The following is a 17,276-nucleotide window of genomic DNA, read 5'->3' as shown; positions in this document are numbered from 1 at the left end:
ATGACTAAGGTGAACCTATTATAAGTACCTATACTTTTAAAGACCTGGATTAACTAGGTTAATTTTGCTTAAAAATGCAGAATATGACACCAGGACAGGAGAGAATTTTGAAAAGTCATTTAATGCATTAGTTACTATACCATAATGTGATAGTATCAACTTCTGGCAGGAAATAGGGCAAGGAATCTGAAATACTTCAATAAGCAGCTGCTAATGCCAAAAGTTAACTATTGTTCAAGTCTGAACATTCACCTCTAGTTCTGATCTATGTTTAGTAAGCCTGACTCTCAAACAGAAATTACCTATGTTTGAAGCAATCACCCAGGAGATTTCTGATTTCAAGCTCTAAAAGAAAACAAAACAAAACAAAAAAAAAGGAAAAAGTAGTTTGATGGCATAAAGGTGCAGTAGAAAAAGTGAAAAGATTAGAGTCAGAGAGCGTAAGGTCAAATTCTTTCTTTGTTACTGACCTGCTGTCTGATAATGGAGTAGTGTCTTAATACTTTCGGGCTTCAAAATTCTTGTCTGAAAAGGGGGGATAATTACTTTCCTAACTGGGGATATATATTTTCTTCAGAATTAAATAATGATTAAATTTGAAGTTTCTAACACAGTATATAACCCATAGAGGTGCTCCGAAACGCGCTTTTAAATTTTTTTCTCATCACTATGACTGCATAGATTTCAGTGTAGGAAATGGGATTGGATAATCTGCCCTCATAACTTGAATGGTCATAAGTGTATTGAAGTGATATTTGCATGTCCTGAAAAAGAATCTAAAAAAAAAAAAAATTCACTGACAAAATAAGAGCATACACTTTTAATTCTCTTCCTATGCCCTTACTAATAATCCATTCTCCTCAATCAAGCTTAAGCAGGCCACCTATATTCCTGAAACAACTTCTAAACCTGTCCCTAGACTTGGACCAGCAAAGCTTTCTAATCTTCCTTGCCATGGCTTATTAGCGTATTTTGCTGCAGTCACTTTCCTAATTGGCAGTGGCTGACGGGGATGGGTCTAACAGCAGGAGGGAGGGAGGCTGGTGGGCTGGCAGCTTGCTGATTAGCATGTGCTGCCTTGTGCCAAAGTCAATTCTGGGATGCCAGGTGTGCAGCCTGTTAGCACTCTGCAGCCCATGCCTTGTGGAAGACAGGGATTTGGAACGAGGTTTGCAGAGACTGTCTTTGCCCTGCACAGGCTTTCTGTTCATTGGTTTCATATCCTGCTACCACCCAGACATTCTACTCCTGCTGGCACTTTCTCCAGACTTTCCAATTAAAACCGTCCGTGTCTCCTTCTAAGACTGCCCCAATTCTTTCGCCTAGATAGGCTGAAGCTGTATCCAGGGGATTTTCTGATTTTCTCTCTCTTTTTAAAGTTCTTTTCAGCTTGATTGAGGTATAATTGGCAAATACAATTGTAACATATTTAAAGTGTACAGTGTGATGAATTGATGTACATTATGAAAGGATCCCCACCATAGAGTTACTTAACCTCATCTCACATATTTACCTTTTTTCTTTCTTTTTGGTGAAGACACAAGCTCTATTCCCTTAGCAAATTTCAATTAGACAGTACAGCATTATCAACTATAGTTACCATGTTATACGTTAGATCCTCAGACCTTATCCATCTTATAACTGAAAATTTGAACCCTTTTATCAGCCTCTCCCTAATCCCACACACCCAGCCCCTGGCAACCGAGATTCTATTCTCTGTTTCTATGAGTTCAACTTTTCTCTTTGCTTGGATTTTTTGCTCAATTCTTATGCAATGCTCTTTCCTATCTCTGCATGCCTTCGTCCATAGACCACTTGGATTCACAGCACATTCTGCAATATCCTTGGTTCTCAGAAAATACTCAGACTTGCTATTTTTGAATATATAAAACAATAAAAGTATATGTTTACTTTAAGATTTAATAAAACCTGTACACATATTGTTTCAGGGATCCTCTCAGCATCCCAATGAGGTGGACAGCATAAGTTTTACATCTATTCATAGTGGAGAAAATCTAGACTTTACAGAGGTTGCATGCTTGCTTAATCTAGAAGTGGAATCAGAACCTGACAGAAGCTCTCTTCATTCTTGGTGCAATATTCTTTCAAACATGTAGTTAAGCACTCAACATTATTTGCTGTTTTATTTAATAATTTTATTTATTATTATTAGTTGTTTTATTATTATTATATTTATTACTTCAGATCTTGATTATCTCTTTATTAAACTACAATAACCTCATTATTAAAGGACTTTCTGCCCAGTAGGTGACTGGTTTCTCAAAAGTTGAAGTGGAATGTTCTTCTTATCTGCCATTTTTATGATCACCTATAGTATGTGTTTCATGTAATGGGTACACAGAGCCCACTTTCTATAGAGCTTTCCTGAACTAAATGAAGAAGCATGTTTTTCACTCACCAATTCCACTGTAAAAAAGATATTTCTAATATTAAATAACTTGTCGGACATGCTGGTGGAGGGGAGAAATGCTCCAGAGTAGGACTAATGTTGAGACCTATAGGGAATTAGACAATGATGAGGGCAACAGGATAAAGGGAAGGTAAGCATGAGGGAAGGGAGGAAGAAGACTAGTGACAATATTGAGAAAGGTATGAAGAAAGCAGATATATTGGTAACTCAAAATGATAGTCTAATAATTCAATATTTAATATTTGGTTTTATAATGTATACAGTTTACATAATATAGAATTTTAACCACACCCAAAGAGAGGTCAGGTCTTTGCTCTCAGCTTCTGGGATGCGATTTCTAGGCCTGGAACGTCACACTTGATAAGAGTGGCTTTGCCTGGGGGCTTTGGTGCAGCCCAATAGTGACAGTTGAATTTAGGGTGGGAGTTTGGGAACGTGCCATATCAGCTCTACCTCCTGAGGAGCTGGAAACTGAGATCAGCCACAAGACCAATCAACCATGCCCATGTGACAGAGCCCCAGTAAAGCCTCTGGACACCAAGGTGCGGGTGAGTTTCCTGCTTGGCAATATGTGCTGTCACATTATCAATGCCAGGAAAGTACTGCTGTCCCTGACTCCATGGGGAGAGGCCAATGAAAGCTCTGCATTTGGTACTTTGCCTGGACTCTACTCTATGTGCTCCTTTCTGTGGCTGACTTTAATCTGTATCTTTTCCCTGTAATAAACCATACCTGTGAGTGTAACAGCTCTCAATGTGTTCTGTGAGTTCTTCTAGTGAATTATCAACTCTGAAAGTGGTTTTGTGAACTCCCTGAACTTACAGTTAGTGTCAGAGTGATTACAGCCCTCTGCCCTGTGTTCCTTCTGAACTTCACAGTTGGCTAACCTATTGCAATGAATACGTTTTATTTGCTTATTTTTTTTCCCCTGTATCCATGCAACCTTCTTTTGGAAACAGCACTCTGATTCCCTAATTTTAAAAATTAGGAAAGTACCCCACTTGACACTTTTAGTCTCTATAATTTTGCTAACCTAACTCTCGTTGAACTCACAAATGTGTTTATCTATACTATCTATCTATCTATCTATCTATCTATCTATCTATCTATCTATCTATCTATCTATCATCTATCTAAAATCATTTTCCATTTACTTATTGCCTCAGTTTAACCTACTTAATTGACCATCAGCTTAAAAAGAGGTAAAAATAACTGCCCTCTTGAAATTTAAATTCTTGTCGGGGAGGCAAATTAAACAAAAATATATTTTTTTTCTATAAAATATTGGAAGATGATATGTGCAATGGAAAAAAAAAAAACATAGAATAGGACCAGCGAGAGCAGAAGATTCAGGATTGGGAAGCAGTTCACACTTTTAAGTTAGATTGTCAGGTAGGTCTCTTCAAGAAGATGACATTTTAGAAAAGCCTGAAGGAAATGAAGGAATTAGCCACACAGATATCTGGGAAAAGAGAAACCCAAGCAGAGGGAAAAGACAAACCTTAGAGGTGAATGGCTAGTATATTCATGAAATAAGAAAGAGGCCTGAGTGGATGCTAGGGGAAGGGAGGTCATAGGAGGGGTGTGAACCTGTCCATGATGATTGTATCAGGGATAAGAATGTGACCCATGTCTAACCAGTAAGACTCAATTATGGGACTTTGAGATGGGATGCACATCTAAGATGTTGTTTCTTATGGCTATCTGTACAAGCTCATGATTAATTAAGAATAAAGTTAACAAAGAGGCTTAAGTCCGCTGGACTTGAGCTTCATTTGACATAATAAAGGAGACTCGATTAAAAACTGAATACACACTGGCATATTTCACTTAAATACGGGAATATCAAAAATTCTGAAACTCCCTTCAAACAATTGAACACTGATGATATGAATATCAAAGAAGCTGGATAACTGCCCAGGTACCTCTTACCTAGAGGTTTATAGAGTTCGTAACTCCCAAAATATGCCATCTTGGGATATCCAACCTAAACTAAAACAAGATCTGACCACTCTTTACCTATTTATTTATAAGAAGGAGAGAATTAAGTATTAGATAATAAATAGTAATAATAATAGCAAACGATTACATAGAATTTACTATGTGCCAGAATTGTTCTAAGTGTTCCATGTGTCTATGAATGTATGTGTGTGTGTTGATTCCCTAAAATACCTCATGAGGTAGATATTATAATCCCAGTTTTACAGAGGGATGAAACTAAGGTACAAAGAGGTTAAAAAGACTTTCCATAGCTTACCTAATTTGATCATAGAAGAGCCAGATTTTTGAACCAAGATACAAACATACCTTGGAGATATTACAGGTTTGGTTCCAGACCACCACAATAAAGTGAATATCACAATAAAGCAAGTCACGTGGAATTTTTGGTTTCCCAGTGCATATAAAAGTTATGTTTACACTATGCTATAGTGTATTAAGTGAGAAATAGTATTGTCTTAATTAAAAAATACTTTATTGCTTAAAAAATGCTAAGCATCATCTGAGCCCTCAGTAAATTGTAATCTTTTTACAGTAGTAGCATCAAAGGTCACTAGTCACAGATCACCAAAACAAATATAATAATAATAAAAATGTTTGAAATATGGTGAGAATTACCAAAATATGACACAGAGACATGAAATGAGCAAATGCTGTTGGAAAAATGTCACCAATAGACTTGCTTGATGCAAGGTTGCCACAAACCTTCAATTTGTAAAAAATGCAACATCTGCAAAGTGCAATAAAGTACAGTAAAACAAGGTATGCCTGTGCTCTGATTCCAGAATATGTGCTCCTAATCATTTCATGACCTTCATAGCAAACTGCTATTTTTTCTTTTTTTTCTTCTTATTGTAGTAGAAACCACTAGCTGCCAATCCAATATTTAGTCAATCATAATATTGGAACACTGAATTTATTCAGGGTGGCAATTTCTCAGACTCTCCGGTTATGAGACCAAGTTAGGCTAATAATATATAAATAGAGATTGCTTGAAGGGACTTCTGGGAAAGCTCATTAATGGCAAACACAGAGCTGGAAGAGGTCTTTTGCCCTTTTTGCTTACTCCTTCCTGTTCCTGGATATGAATGTGATGCCTGGAGCACCAACAGCCTTTTTGGACAATGAAGCAAAAAACTCCATGCTAGGGATATAAAAGAAGAAAGATGAAAAGAGACAGACTGCCTGATGCCCATGATATTATCATATTAGTCTTGGAGGATTTTTTTCACATGAAAAAAAAGAAACACCTCATATAGTCAAGCCACTATCTTTTGTATTCCCTAACATAAGCAGTCAAACTGAATCATGGAAATCTGTGATCTAAGTAGAAAAATGAGCAATCCAAACATATCCCTTCTGGAGTTCTAATTACTCCAAAAATATAAGACAAGCAGGTAAGTCACTTGCAAAGGCAATGAACTTTGTATGTACAAACTTTGCAGTATAAGGCATCTGAACTCCCTGTACTCTTTTACCAGACAAACATACACCCTAACAGATGTTTGTTATTTGGTTTTAGTTCTTAATAGAAAAAACTCTCTATTCCATACTGAATATAATATTAAGACAGAAATACCAGTACATATTTCTTATATATAAACTTATTCATATACTCATATGTTCATATATTAATGTGTAGTAATATATTCATAGATAAACTTATCAATTTGAAAAATGATTTGGCTTCAAATATACAGACAATAATTAGCAAACTTGTTATCATTATTCTTATTTATAGGAAGTTCTGAAGGATGTTAAGCAACTAAAAAAACCATAAGCCACAATTTCACAAAATAAGCTATATGTTTATACAAACACAAAATGAGGTTTGTACATTGCAAATACATTGTTTAGTCACAGGAGGCTTGAAAGCACAAAACCTGAGGTTTAAGGTTAGAAGTTTCCCAAGTGCTTTCTTGTACCGTTGGCAACAGAGAACAACTACCTCATCATAAGGGTGTTTGGTTTTGTTCAAGGACATACCCCAAGCATCTAGAACCATGTGATAAGTAGGTGCTCAGTAAGTATTCGTTGGTGTTGAATGAACGGGGCGTAAGCACTCAGAGAAAGTCAAAGGAGGTTTTCCTCATCTATCATTGCAAGATATGTACGCAGCCCCTTTGAAGAAATATCTTTGAAAAATATCAAGCTGCCCCTACAACCACAAAATAAATGCAATATAAAAAAAAAACTGAATAGATAAAACCCAATACAATGGAACAAAGTTTCTAATATCAAAGGAGTGCACATTCTAATTTCAACTCCTCTGCCTGCTGTCTTATTTGCTCTGTTTTCTTATTCTATTGACAGCATGAAATCAGACCTCAAAAGCTGAGAAATTTGGCATCTGTGTCCCAGGGCATATTAATTTCTTAACTGTAATAGTTGTTGTTATTGTTGTTGTTTTAACTTGGGGGGTTACCCACCACAGAAAACCTCTGAGGCAGGAGGAGTGCAGATGATTTAATGATATCTTGTAGACCTGATTTAATGGTAATCAGCTTGTAGACCTGACTGTGGATTCAGGGAGATAAGTTTGGAGAGGATAGACACTTTGCTTAGGTAACTGCTGTGCATCGGTCAGAGAATGATGTTAAGGAGGCAGAAAACAGTGAAAGATAGAATGGGGGTGGAGAATAAAGAGGCTGGGCAGGTTTCAAATCTCATTGCACACGGGATGTAGGATTTTTAGCTTTTACTTTCACACACATATACACATACACTCACATGGAATTATATTTATTACAAATTTTACACAGACTAACTTGTAGAGATAATACTAAGAATGCCTTTACCACCTAACAGTTTATATTTACATGACAATATGACTTTTGGGTCCTTAAACCTGTATTGTAAATCATTCATACACAAATGAATTTACACATTCAAGTATAGCCTGGATTTTTAACTTTGTATGTGTTATTTTTATAATCAGTCTTTAGAAACTTTTGTACATTTGTTATAGTTGAACCTAGCAGCCTAGATACTAACACATTCTGTTGATTCACTGTTAAATATTTATCCATCTATTTATCTCTCCTTATACTTAGGTAGTCTTCTATTGGTTTTTTTTTAAACATATGCCTCTATATGATTTATGCTATAAAATCTCTGTCTTTATTTACCTCAATGCAATATTTTGTTTTCCTTACAACCTTTATTAAGCAAATACTTCATCATTTAATTTTATCTGGTATGCTGTATATTTATATATAAATTTAGATCTTTCTGGAATATCAACTCTGTCCTAATCATTTCCTTTCTGTTATTAATTATTATGTAATTTTCCCTGAAACTTTATTTTCTGTATTATTTATGTTATGAAAATCATGTAACCTTATTTTTCAAGTCATTTGAATGGAAGTTTTCTCATATTTTTAGCCATATCAGTTTTTTTTTGTCTTTGATTCAATAATTTGCAAATTTTGAAATAGATATCTAAGAAGATTCCTAAATCCTGGGAAATCCTTGGTGTGCTCATCAATGTTGTTTTTTTTAACTCGTGACTTAAAAATTATTTTACGGAGATGAAATTCACATAATATGCAATGAATTATTTTAAAGTGTACAATTCAGTGGTATTTATGCATTCACAGTGTTCTGCAACCATCATCTCTCTCTAGTTTCAAAACTTTTTTATCACCCTAAAACACCCTGTTCTTACTACAAAATCACTTCCCATTTTCCCCTGCATCCATCCACTGGCAACCACTAAACTGCTGCCTGTCTATGGATTTGCCTATTCTGGATAATTCATATGAAAGGAATCATACAATATGTGACCCTTTTCATCTGCCTTCTTTTACTTAGAATGACGTTTTCGAGATTCATACATGTTGTAGCATGTTATCAGTATTTAATCCTTTCTATAGATGAATAATATTCTACTGTAAGTATATACTACATTTTGGTTATCCATTCATCCACAGAAGGATATTTGGGTTGTTTCCATCTTTTGACTATTAGAAATGATGCTGCCGTAAATACCTGTGTACAAGTTTCCATGTAAACATATGTTTTCATTAATCTTAGGTAATACCTAGAGGTGGAATTGTTGGATGATATGGTAATTCTATGTTTAATCTTTTGAGGAACTGCTGAACTGTTGTCCACAGAAGCTGTACCATTTTATATTCCCCCAGCAATATGAATGTTTCTATTTCTCTGCATTCTCTCCAATATTTATGTCCTTTTGTTTTGTTAATTATTATGGCCATCCTAGTACGCATAAAATGTACTTTATTGTGGTTTTGATTTGTGTTGCCTTAATGTATAATGATATACATCATTTCTTGTGCTTGTTTGCTATTTGTATATTTTCTTCAGAAAAAAGTCCATTCAAGTTCTTTGCCCATTTTTTAAAATCAGGTTTTTGGTCTTTTTGTCTTTGAGTTGTAAGAGTTCTTTATTTATTCAGGATATTAAACCCTTATCAGGTATATAATTTGCAAATATATTCTCCCATACGTAAGTTGTCTTTTGACATTATTGATAATGTTATTTGAGATACAAAAGTTTTCAATTTTAGTGAAATCCAATTTATCTATTTTTTCTTTGTTACTCATGCTTTTGATGTCAAACCTAAGAATCCATGGCTAGATCCAAAGTCATAAAGATTTATCCTATATTTTCTTCTAATAGTTTTATACTTCTAGATTTTACATTAATGCTTTGTATCCATTTGAGTTAATTGTTGTATCTGGAGTGAGGTAGGGGTCCAGCTTCATTCCTTTGCACATGGTGGTCATCCAGCTGTCCCAGCACCATTTGGTGAAGAGACTACTATTTCCCCACAGAATGGTCTTGGCACCCTTGTTGAAAATCCATTGGCCATAGTTGTTTGTTTGTTTGTGGACTCTCAGTTTTATTCCATTGGTCTATATGTCCATTCTTATGCCACTACCACACTGTTTTGAATAATGTAGCTTTGTACTAGGTTTTGAAGCTGGGAAGTATGAGTCCAGCGAATTTTTTTTTTTCTTTTTCAATATTGTTTTGGCTATTTGGAGCCCCTTGCAATTTCATATGAATTTGAGGATTGGAATTTCTGCAAAAAAAAAACAACAGCCACTGGATTTTTTACAGGTATTGAATTCAATCTACAGATTGCTTTGGGGATAATTCCTATCTTAACAGTATTGTCTTCCTCTCAAAAAACATGAGATGTCTTTCCATTTAATTAGGTCTTCTTTAATTTCTTTCAACAAAGTTTTATAGATTTTAGTGGACAAGTCTTTTACCTATGTGGTCAAATTTGTTTCTAGGTATTTTATTATCTTGGATACCATTATAAATGAAATAATTTTTAAAATTTCCTTTTGAATTATTCTTTGCTAGTATTGAGAATAAAATTGATTTTTCTCCATTGATAATAAGAATAGCCAACAGTTATATAGCACATATTAAATGCCAGGCATTGTTCTAAGAGCTTACACATGTCTATAGTCTCAAAACACTATAGTCTATAAGATAAAGGTACACTATCTTAGCATGGCCTACAAGGACTTCCCATTAGGCCTCAAGCTATACTTCTATCTGTATGTATATCAACGGACACTGAAACAGCTCACTATCACTGAATACACTATGTTCTTTCATCCTTCAATGTCACTGCACACTTTATCCTTTTTTGGCTAAGATTCTTGTCCCATATCATCTGTCTGGGAAACTCCTACTTATCCTTCAAGAATTAGCTCGAATGTTGACTCAGCTACTTAATCAGTCCTTTTAGGGAGGATCCATGCTGCTGTCTTTTTTAATGGCTTGTATGTGCCTCTTTTATAATGATTTCATCTTGTGTTGCCATTATCTTTCCTGCTTATTCTGGTGCCCTCCACTGTACAGAGATAGTTGAATTTTATATGTTTTTGAACCTTTAGGGCCTGATGCCATATCCAACGTAGTAGATTCTCAATAAAGCTTTCCTAGATGAATGAGTGGACCAAATACACAAAGGTGATCTACTTTGTCACAAAATGTACTCATCCTAGTTCATATATCCAAAAAGCAGTAACCAAATTCCCCTGCATGGTTTAAATCAAGAAAATTAACTTTGTTATTAAACACACTACTGGTAGCAAATGAGGGAGTCTTTTTCTCCCTCTCTTTCCCTTCCTCCCTTATTCTCTCTCACTTAAAGTACTAAGGTCATTTTTGTTCATCTAAAAACCAAACAAAAAAAATGAAATGAAATAAAATAAAATAAAATAAAATAAACATAGCTTAGAAATATGGTACTGTTATACTTTACATTAAAACCTCTAAGAATATTCTCCTTATACTAACATGGAAAGAAACATTGATAAGCAAAATGATTTAACAGAAAGAAGACAATGTAATTCAGAAGATTTGAGAACTTCTTATATTCCTTTTTAAGAGTGTGACACTGACTCTGTATTGTACCTCTCTGAGCCTCAGTTTCCTTATCTATAAGGCAAAACGAATACTCCCTGCTCTGCACACCACAAACTACTGGGGTGAAGATCAAGAGAGATAATGCTTTTGAAAGAAAGCCATGAAACAAAATGTGCTGTACAGCAAAGTATGTAGTTATTCACTCACCAAACACAGTTCTTGCCGGCACAGATTCTCTGTTAAGCCAGAATGACACTTGGGAGAGAATAACAGTCATGATGCAAGGCAGATATGTCTGAATCACAAAATACCCAATTTTTCTTTTCAAGTGGAAATGAGCTGTCATTACGGTATATTCACCTAGAAGAAAAATTTAAGAAGCTTAAGAAACTGTAATAGTTAATAGTTGGAACATTTTGGAAATGGAAGGGATTAGGCAAAGAACAGTCCCTGATTTAAAAAAGGAAAGAATTTGCCCCATATATGACATGGAAAGTATATAACATTAAAATGCCCACTTAGCATAGCAAGATTATTTAAAAGAAAATTTTCATATGACCAAAAAATTTGAATGGCATATGTATCGTGTGGAATTTGTTTTTCTCTCTAGGTCATGCTTACTGACCAAGGGATAGAGGATTCATAAATGCTCTCTGACCATGGATTATCTTACTTGCTCAGGTTCTCATCCCCTTTGGTCCCAACCTCAAGCCTCTGTTTTGACTGTTTCCAGTCCAGTCCTCTCCGGCTCTTTAAAGTATTGATCTCTGACCACATCTCCAAGACTGATCTCCTGGCCCAGATTTTCTACTTTTAATCTTGTCACCAATTCTGAATTTATGTGTTAATGCCTGCTCTAATATAGTGGGGTCAGTTCTATCTGATACTCATAGCTACCTTCCTTTCTGCTCTCTGGGTTTACATCTGCCAGATGTGAGATCATTCGTTCATACAGCTGCTTTTTCTTAGAAAGGGCTTTAGCTTTCCCACACAGACCAATAGTAATTATCCATAATCAAGAGTTGAATAGTCATAGCTTATCCAGAATAGGGGGAAAAGAATTAGAAAGTGAGGGAAATTGTAACACTGTGTGAAGGTAAAATTGGCTTGTCTCAAAAGACACACATGTTTTGAATTGGGAGCATAAGTTAGACTAGTGTTTTTTAAACTTTAATGCACATCTTGGTATCTCCTTGAAATCTTGTTAAAGTGCAGATTCTGACTTAGTAAGGAGTCAGGCCTGAGATTCTGAATTTCTAAAAAGCTCCGAAGCACAGTCTGCTGCCTCTTCTTAGACCTCAGGCGCAAAAGGTTTTAAGCAAACTGACACATTTCCAACGAAGTTAACCCATTAATCTTCTTAGGAACTAGCTTTTCTTTAGACTCATTTTACTAACCTGTACTGGATTTAATTGTCTCCTTCCCAATTGATTGGCCCAGCAGATCATACTGATTTAACCTAGAGCCATCAGGAGCAACTTGTACAGAATCAGATGCATTGTATGTCCAAATGTAAGTGACCTCCGAGGTTGTATACGCATCTGTAGGAAATCAGGAAAAAAATCTTTTTAAGCATTTTAGTAAGAACTATCAATAACATCCAGCATCAAAGGTTGCATATTTCATAGAATTATTGTTTACTATAAAAATTGATATTTTTTAGGGCAAAAAAGTGTCTTTGAAATTTACAACTTCAATATGAAGGGTGTGAAGCAGACCAAGAGAGACAACCATGACCACAGGAGTATTTTCACTGTAACCACTTTGAGAGATGAAGAGCAAATTTCTCTTTAGATCCTGCAAAAATCACTGGGCCCTGAGATGGTTAACACATCCTCCATATTCCCAAGGTAGTAGATGACGGCATTGCAGTAAACAGGTTATGAATGCCCAAGGCCCATTTAACCAGTTTATTTAGAAATAATAATCACTCATGAAAAACTTATGTCCATGTGAGAATAATGATGGCAAGTATTGTGTTTATTTTAGGTATTATTTTTGTAGTTAGTTTTGTAGGTTTTTCTTCAAAACGTTCACCTAGTTAAGAATTAAATGACTTAACTATCATAATACAATGCATTTCATTAGAAGAATGAGAATTTTGCAGAATATGCAAAATAATTCAGAATGCTATAGTTTCGTAAGTTGAAAACACTTTTTTAAACCTGTTCATTTTAAAATTAATTAATGCACACAGATCTCACTGAACTATACTTGCATAGCATCCTAATTAAGCTATGGATTGGCAGGAGGAGACAAATCACATACAGACCAAGTATAATTTTCTGATTTATTTGGCCAAGGATACAGAACTAAGCAGAAGTGAGATGACTCTAACGCTGGAGGGCAGGCAGCCTATCTTGTCTCAGTACTTCTCTGGCCCTGGCATTTCCCTTGCGCCTGTAGGGGGAACAGCTGACCTCTCCATGCGGGCAGAGTCTCTCCACAGTTGAATAACCAGACAATTCCAGCTGTACTACTGACCTTTCAAAGAACTTCTATGCACTTTTGCTCAAGGGAATGTTTAGAAATATTAGTTACTCCTGGTCCTTGAGCAAAACTCAGCATCACAGTCACATTTTCAACTGAGGGAGAGAAAGAACCAGCTGTCTCCAGCAATATCTCTGCCTCTATCTCTCCAGGACACTGGAAAAGCTCATTTACCTGCCATCTAATAGGTTTTCTAGGTTAATACCATTGTTCTGGGGTGGTTCTGGTACTTACCTTGATCTAAAGTCTGTGATCACAAATCCATTCCCACTTAAGCTTTAGTTACAATAAAGTGAATGTTGTGTCTTATTCACTGTGTGGTCTTTTAATGACATACCACAGTGTTGTCTGGTTTTCAGAATGTTACTAGTAAATGTTAATATCAGTGAAATACATGTATACACCTACATCCACAAATAATTATATTATGTGAAACAATTTTTGAAACAGCATTCTAAAAAAGTATGTATGTATGTATATTATTATACATACTTCATATCATCATATGTATATATATATATGTATTTGTTTTAATAGCAGATCTATTCCTACAGCTTGCATATGAATGAATTCAGTTACCCTAAGGTCTAAATTTTTATTAGTTAATTTCAATTAGTTGATCATTGATGATTCTACTGTTATGTATAAATAAGTAACATTAGTAATGTGTATAACTAGCAATGCATTTGCAGATCATCAAGTGGCCTTCTCTTCAATAAAATTTCAAATGACACAGAATTTAATAAACCAAAAAGACATCACATGCTCCAGTTCATATCAGAAGGCCTCAGAGTACTCACTGGTTGTGGATCTTAATAAATTATGAGGTTTTATTTTAAGCAATTATAATAATTCCACTTTTGAATTTTGACGTTTACCTTTAAACATAAATAAGAGAAGATGAAACTCTACAAACATAGGTGACATTTTAAAGAAACTAGTAAGAGACTAATGGGAGGGACTCTATCTTACTCATATCTATACTTCTTGCACCTGGCACAATGCCTGTCACGAGGAAAATGTTCTCACTTCATTCTTGCTAGATTAATCAATAAACTCATAGTATTTTAATTCTGTTATTTACTGTTATGACAGATGGAAATCTGGATAGAAGCCTAAGTATATGTTAAAGAAAATGACTGATCCTGCCCATGTCTTTTATAAAAAAGCAATTATTTAATTTCATTTTTTAGGCAGGAATGTTTTTTAGATTGGGGGTCTGGTGAGAGAAGAGAGAGCAGAAAGTTATGCAATGCAGATTAGAGGCATTTCCTGGCCTGCCAACACACATATAAACTTGGAGACCATTGTGATTTTTCAGTGAAGTATAAAAGGAGAGAAAGACAAATTTCTTTATAAATTCCATATCTAGATTAGGTTTCCATTAAATAATTTTATTTAATTTTATGCAATAATCCATTTTGTCCTAATCTGCATTAAACATCAAATGCATACTGACCGATTCTTAATATGTGATAACCAAAACAATCCCCAAATCATTTTTATCCAAAAAGAAAATTTATAATTTCTTTTGGGATAATGTCCAGAATACTCTTAGATTTCCATTCAGGAAGTTTTAAATCAAATTAAACAGCAAGGAATTATATAAAGATGTGAGGCAACGGGAATAACGCAAAACGAAAATGAATTCAAAATTTTAAATTAGTAGAAAAGATGCTTCTTTTATTTGAGAACAATGATAAAAAGTTCCAGAAATTCTATCATTTGTGGGGACACAAGGGAGTTTTTTAAATAAGTGAGGAGTAAATGACTAGAAGAAAAAGTCATGGCTGCTTCTGCTAAAATTTGTTATGCCAGCATTTTAAGTTTTGGGTTGGCTTGTTAGTCTATACACCATGCTCGTGTCCATACTATTAACACTATGTCTCAAGTACCTACTATTGGCAAGGATAAATAAAAGAATATACAACTTTTTTACTCAATGTGTCAGAAAATAAATATAGAGAAAACTAAACAAAAACAATTGCTTCAATAAAAAATGCCTAACAGTAAGCTCTGTGTGTTACCTGCATCACTTCTAGATACAGAAAACCATATTCTCAAATGTACAATATTACACTACTCTGAAGATGCACTCTAAGGGATTTTAAAATTTCATTTAAAATATTTTCAGGTGTATTTATTTCAAATTCAGAATTGAGACATCATACGTCATTTATATTTGGTGTCTTAATGGCACTAACTTGTCCACTGAAAAATGCCTTTCCTTCTTAGACCATTACTGCATCTTGAATAAATCCTTTCCTTGGTATGAAGGCTTTTCAGTTTTCTATTTAATGCCATTTATGCAATGCAAATGAGTTTTTCTCTGCTGCATCTGCTGTAGTTTTTCCAGCATCATGTTTACTTTTATAGCATGATTGACTATCTTAAATAATCTTCGAAGAAGTGCCAGTACTGAAGTGATAGTTTCCGTGGAAAGAAAAAAGGCTTTATAGCTAAACAAAGAGGAGATTCTCAAAGAAAATAGAGAGCTGACACCTTTCGTAAGATTGAACAGAACAAACAAGATTGAACTTCTCATTCCACAAAACTATGGCCATCAATAAAATTAGAGGGTTTTGCGTTCATATTAGCCACCATTCTTCTCTTTTCTTTCACTTGATACAGTCTGTGGGGAGAAGGCACATTATTCAGTCATACATATTTGTATCAGGTGAGAGTACTGCATTTCTATGAAAGAGAATGAAAAGTCAAAACTGCCCAGAATGGACAAAGATGGAGGTGCCAGCAAGAGCAAAGGTTTCTGAAAAGGTCAGGCTATGGAACACACAAAAGAGAGAAGCTGCTTAGCTGTGTCCATGAATTTATCCTGAACCTGCCCTGAATGCCCTGTGGGCCTAGGGAGATGATTTGACCTTCCCTCTTTTCAATTATTCTGGGAGAGCTAATGCTTCTGCTTGACATATAAGATACAACCTCAGTGACCTAAAGAACAGCCAAACGCACAGAGCCTTTTCTGAAATATTTTATGTACACAGAAAGCGCCCACATGTAGCAATCGACTTACATCATCTCCTTCAAATTTATTTTAGAAAGAAACTTTCCTTCCATTATTAGAAAGTAGAAAGGTAATTAGAGATCCAGCTTTTTTTTTTCACCTTTTCTCTGTTGCCATTTGCAACAGGCTGATCACTACTTTAACAAACAATTGAATCTATCCTTAACATTTCATTCTTAGTTGAAAAAAAGCCATTTATTTTGCATTTTTAATGGGTTAGCACTTGAAAAAGAAGGTAAATGACATATTCCTGACCTTCAAGGAGCTCCCAGTCTACTTTTTCACATTGATAAAAACACAGGGTGTTCTTTATTAGCAGTAAAGCAAATGACAAACACAATGATTAAGATATGATATTTGAGAGTACAATAGGGCTAGCCAATTGATTACTCGAGGGAAATCAGTATGTTTTTTATTTCTGCATCTTATTGGGCAAGTACTAAGCATCCCATCATATGAGAAGAAAGTATACAATAAAGTTGTGCTGCTGACTATCCCTGATTTTATTGACCCAAACCATGTACCTTCATCCCCATACTTACAGCTGCCAAATTTCAGAGGACATGAGTGGGCATCCATTGGGAAATCCTCCAAGTGCATTGGACATTCAGCTTGAACTGTAAGCCTAAAAGTCAAAATTCCACTCTTTGTTTACGTAAATTGGCAAGTCAAGATAAATCACTACTTATTGTGGTCAACAGAATTAATGATGAGGTAGGACCCTCATTAGGGCATCTGATGAGGCTAATTCACATTTAAATACGCTTTTGTTCTTTCACATTTAGGCGATCCTTCAGAAGACATTTGCACCTACAAAATCTGAGCTCAAGTAACAATATTTATTTAAAAATATACTTTAAGCATTTTGTACTATATGGTTAGTTAAGAAGTTATGTACACATTTTTGAAAGTTATTTTCCCATTAACTTCAGTATTAACATTTGAAATCTTAAAGAAAATAATGAAAAAAAACCTCTG

The 17,276-nt window shown here is 34.9% G+C and overlaps 1 protein-coding gene across 4 annotated transcripts in view; it reads right to left on the bottom strand.

The window, feature by feature from the left end:
- GABRA2 (gamma-aminobutyric acid type A receptor subunit alpha2) overlaps window positions 1-17,276 on the bottom strand; it is a 116,595-nt gene that overhangs the window by 31,175 nt on the left and 68,144 nt on the right. For all 4 annotated transcript variants that reach the window (XM_036854054.1, XM_036854050.1, XM_036854052.1 and 1 more), the window contains 3 exons: window positions 16,841-16,923; window positions 12,184-12,327; window positions 10,994-11,146 (listed from right to left, as the gene is read on the bottom strand). In XM_036854054.1, the coding sequence (XP_036709949.1) occupies window positions 10,994-11,146; window positions 12,184-12,327; window positions 16,841-16,923 (380 nt within the window). The remainder of the gene's footprint in view (window positions 1-10,993; window positions 11,147-12,183; window positions 12,328-16,840; window positions 16,924-17,276) is intronic.

This window comes from Balaenoptera musculus, chromosome 5 (assembly GCF_009873245.2).
Source record: "Balaenoptera musculus isolate JJ_BM4_2016_0621 chromosome 5, mBalMus1.pri.v3, whole genome shotgun sequence".
In the NCBI taxonomy this organism is placed as follows: Eukaryota; Metazoa; Chordata; class Mammalia; order Artiodactyla; family Balaenopteridae; genus Balaenoptera; species Balaenoptera musculus.
The sequence above is the reverse complement of the archived record's forward strand: the minus strand, read 5'-3'. Positions and strand labels throughout refer to the sequence as shown.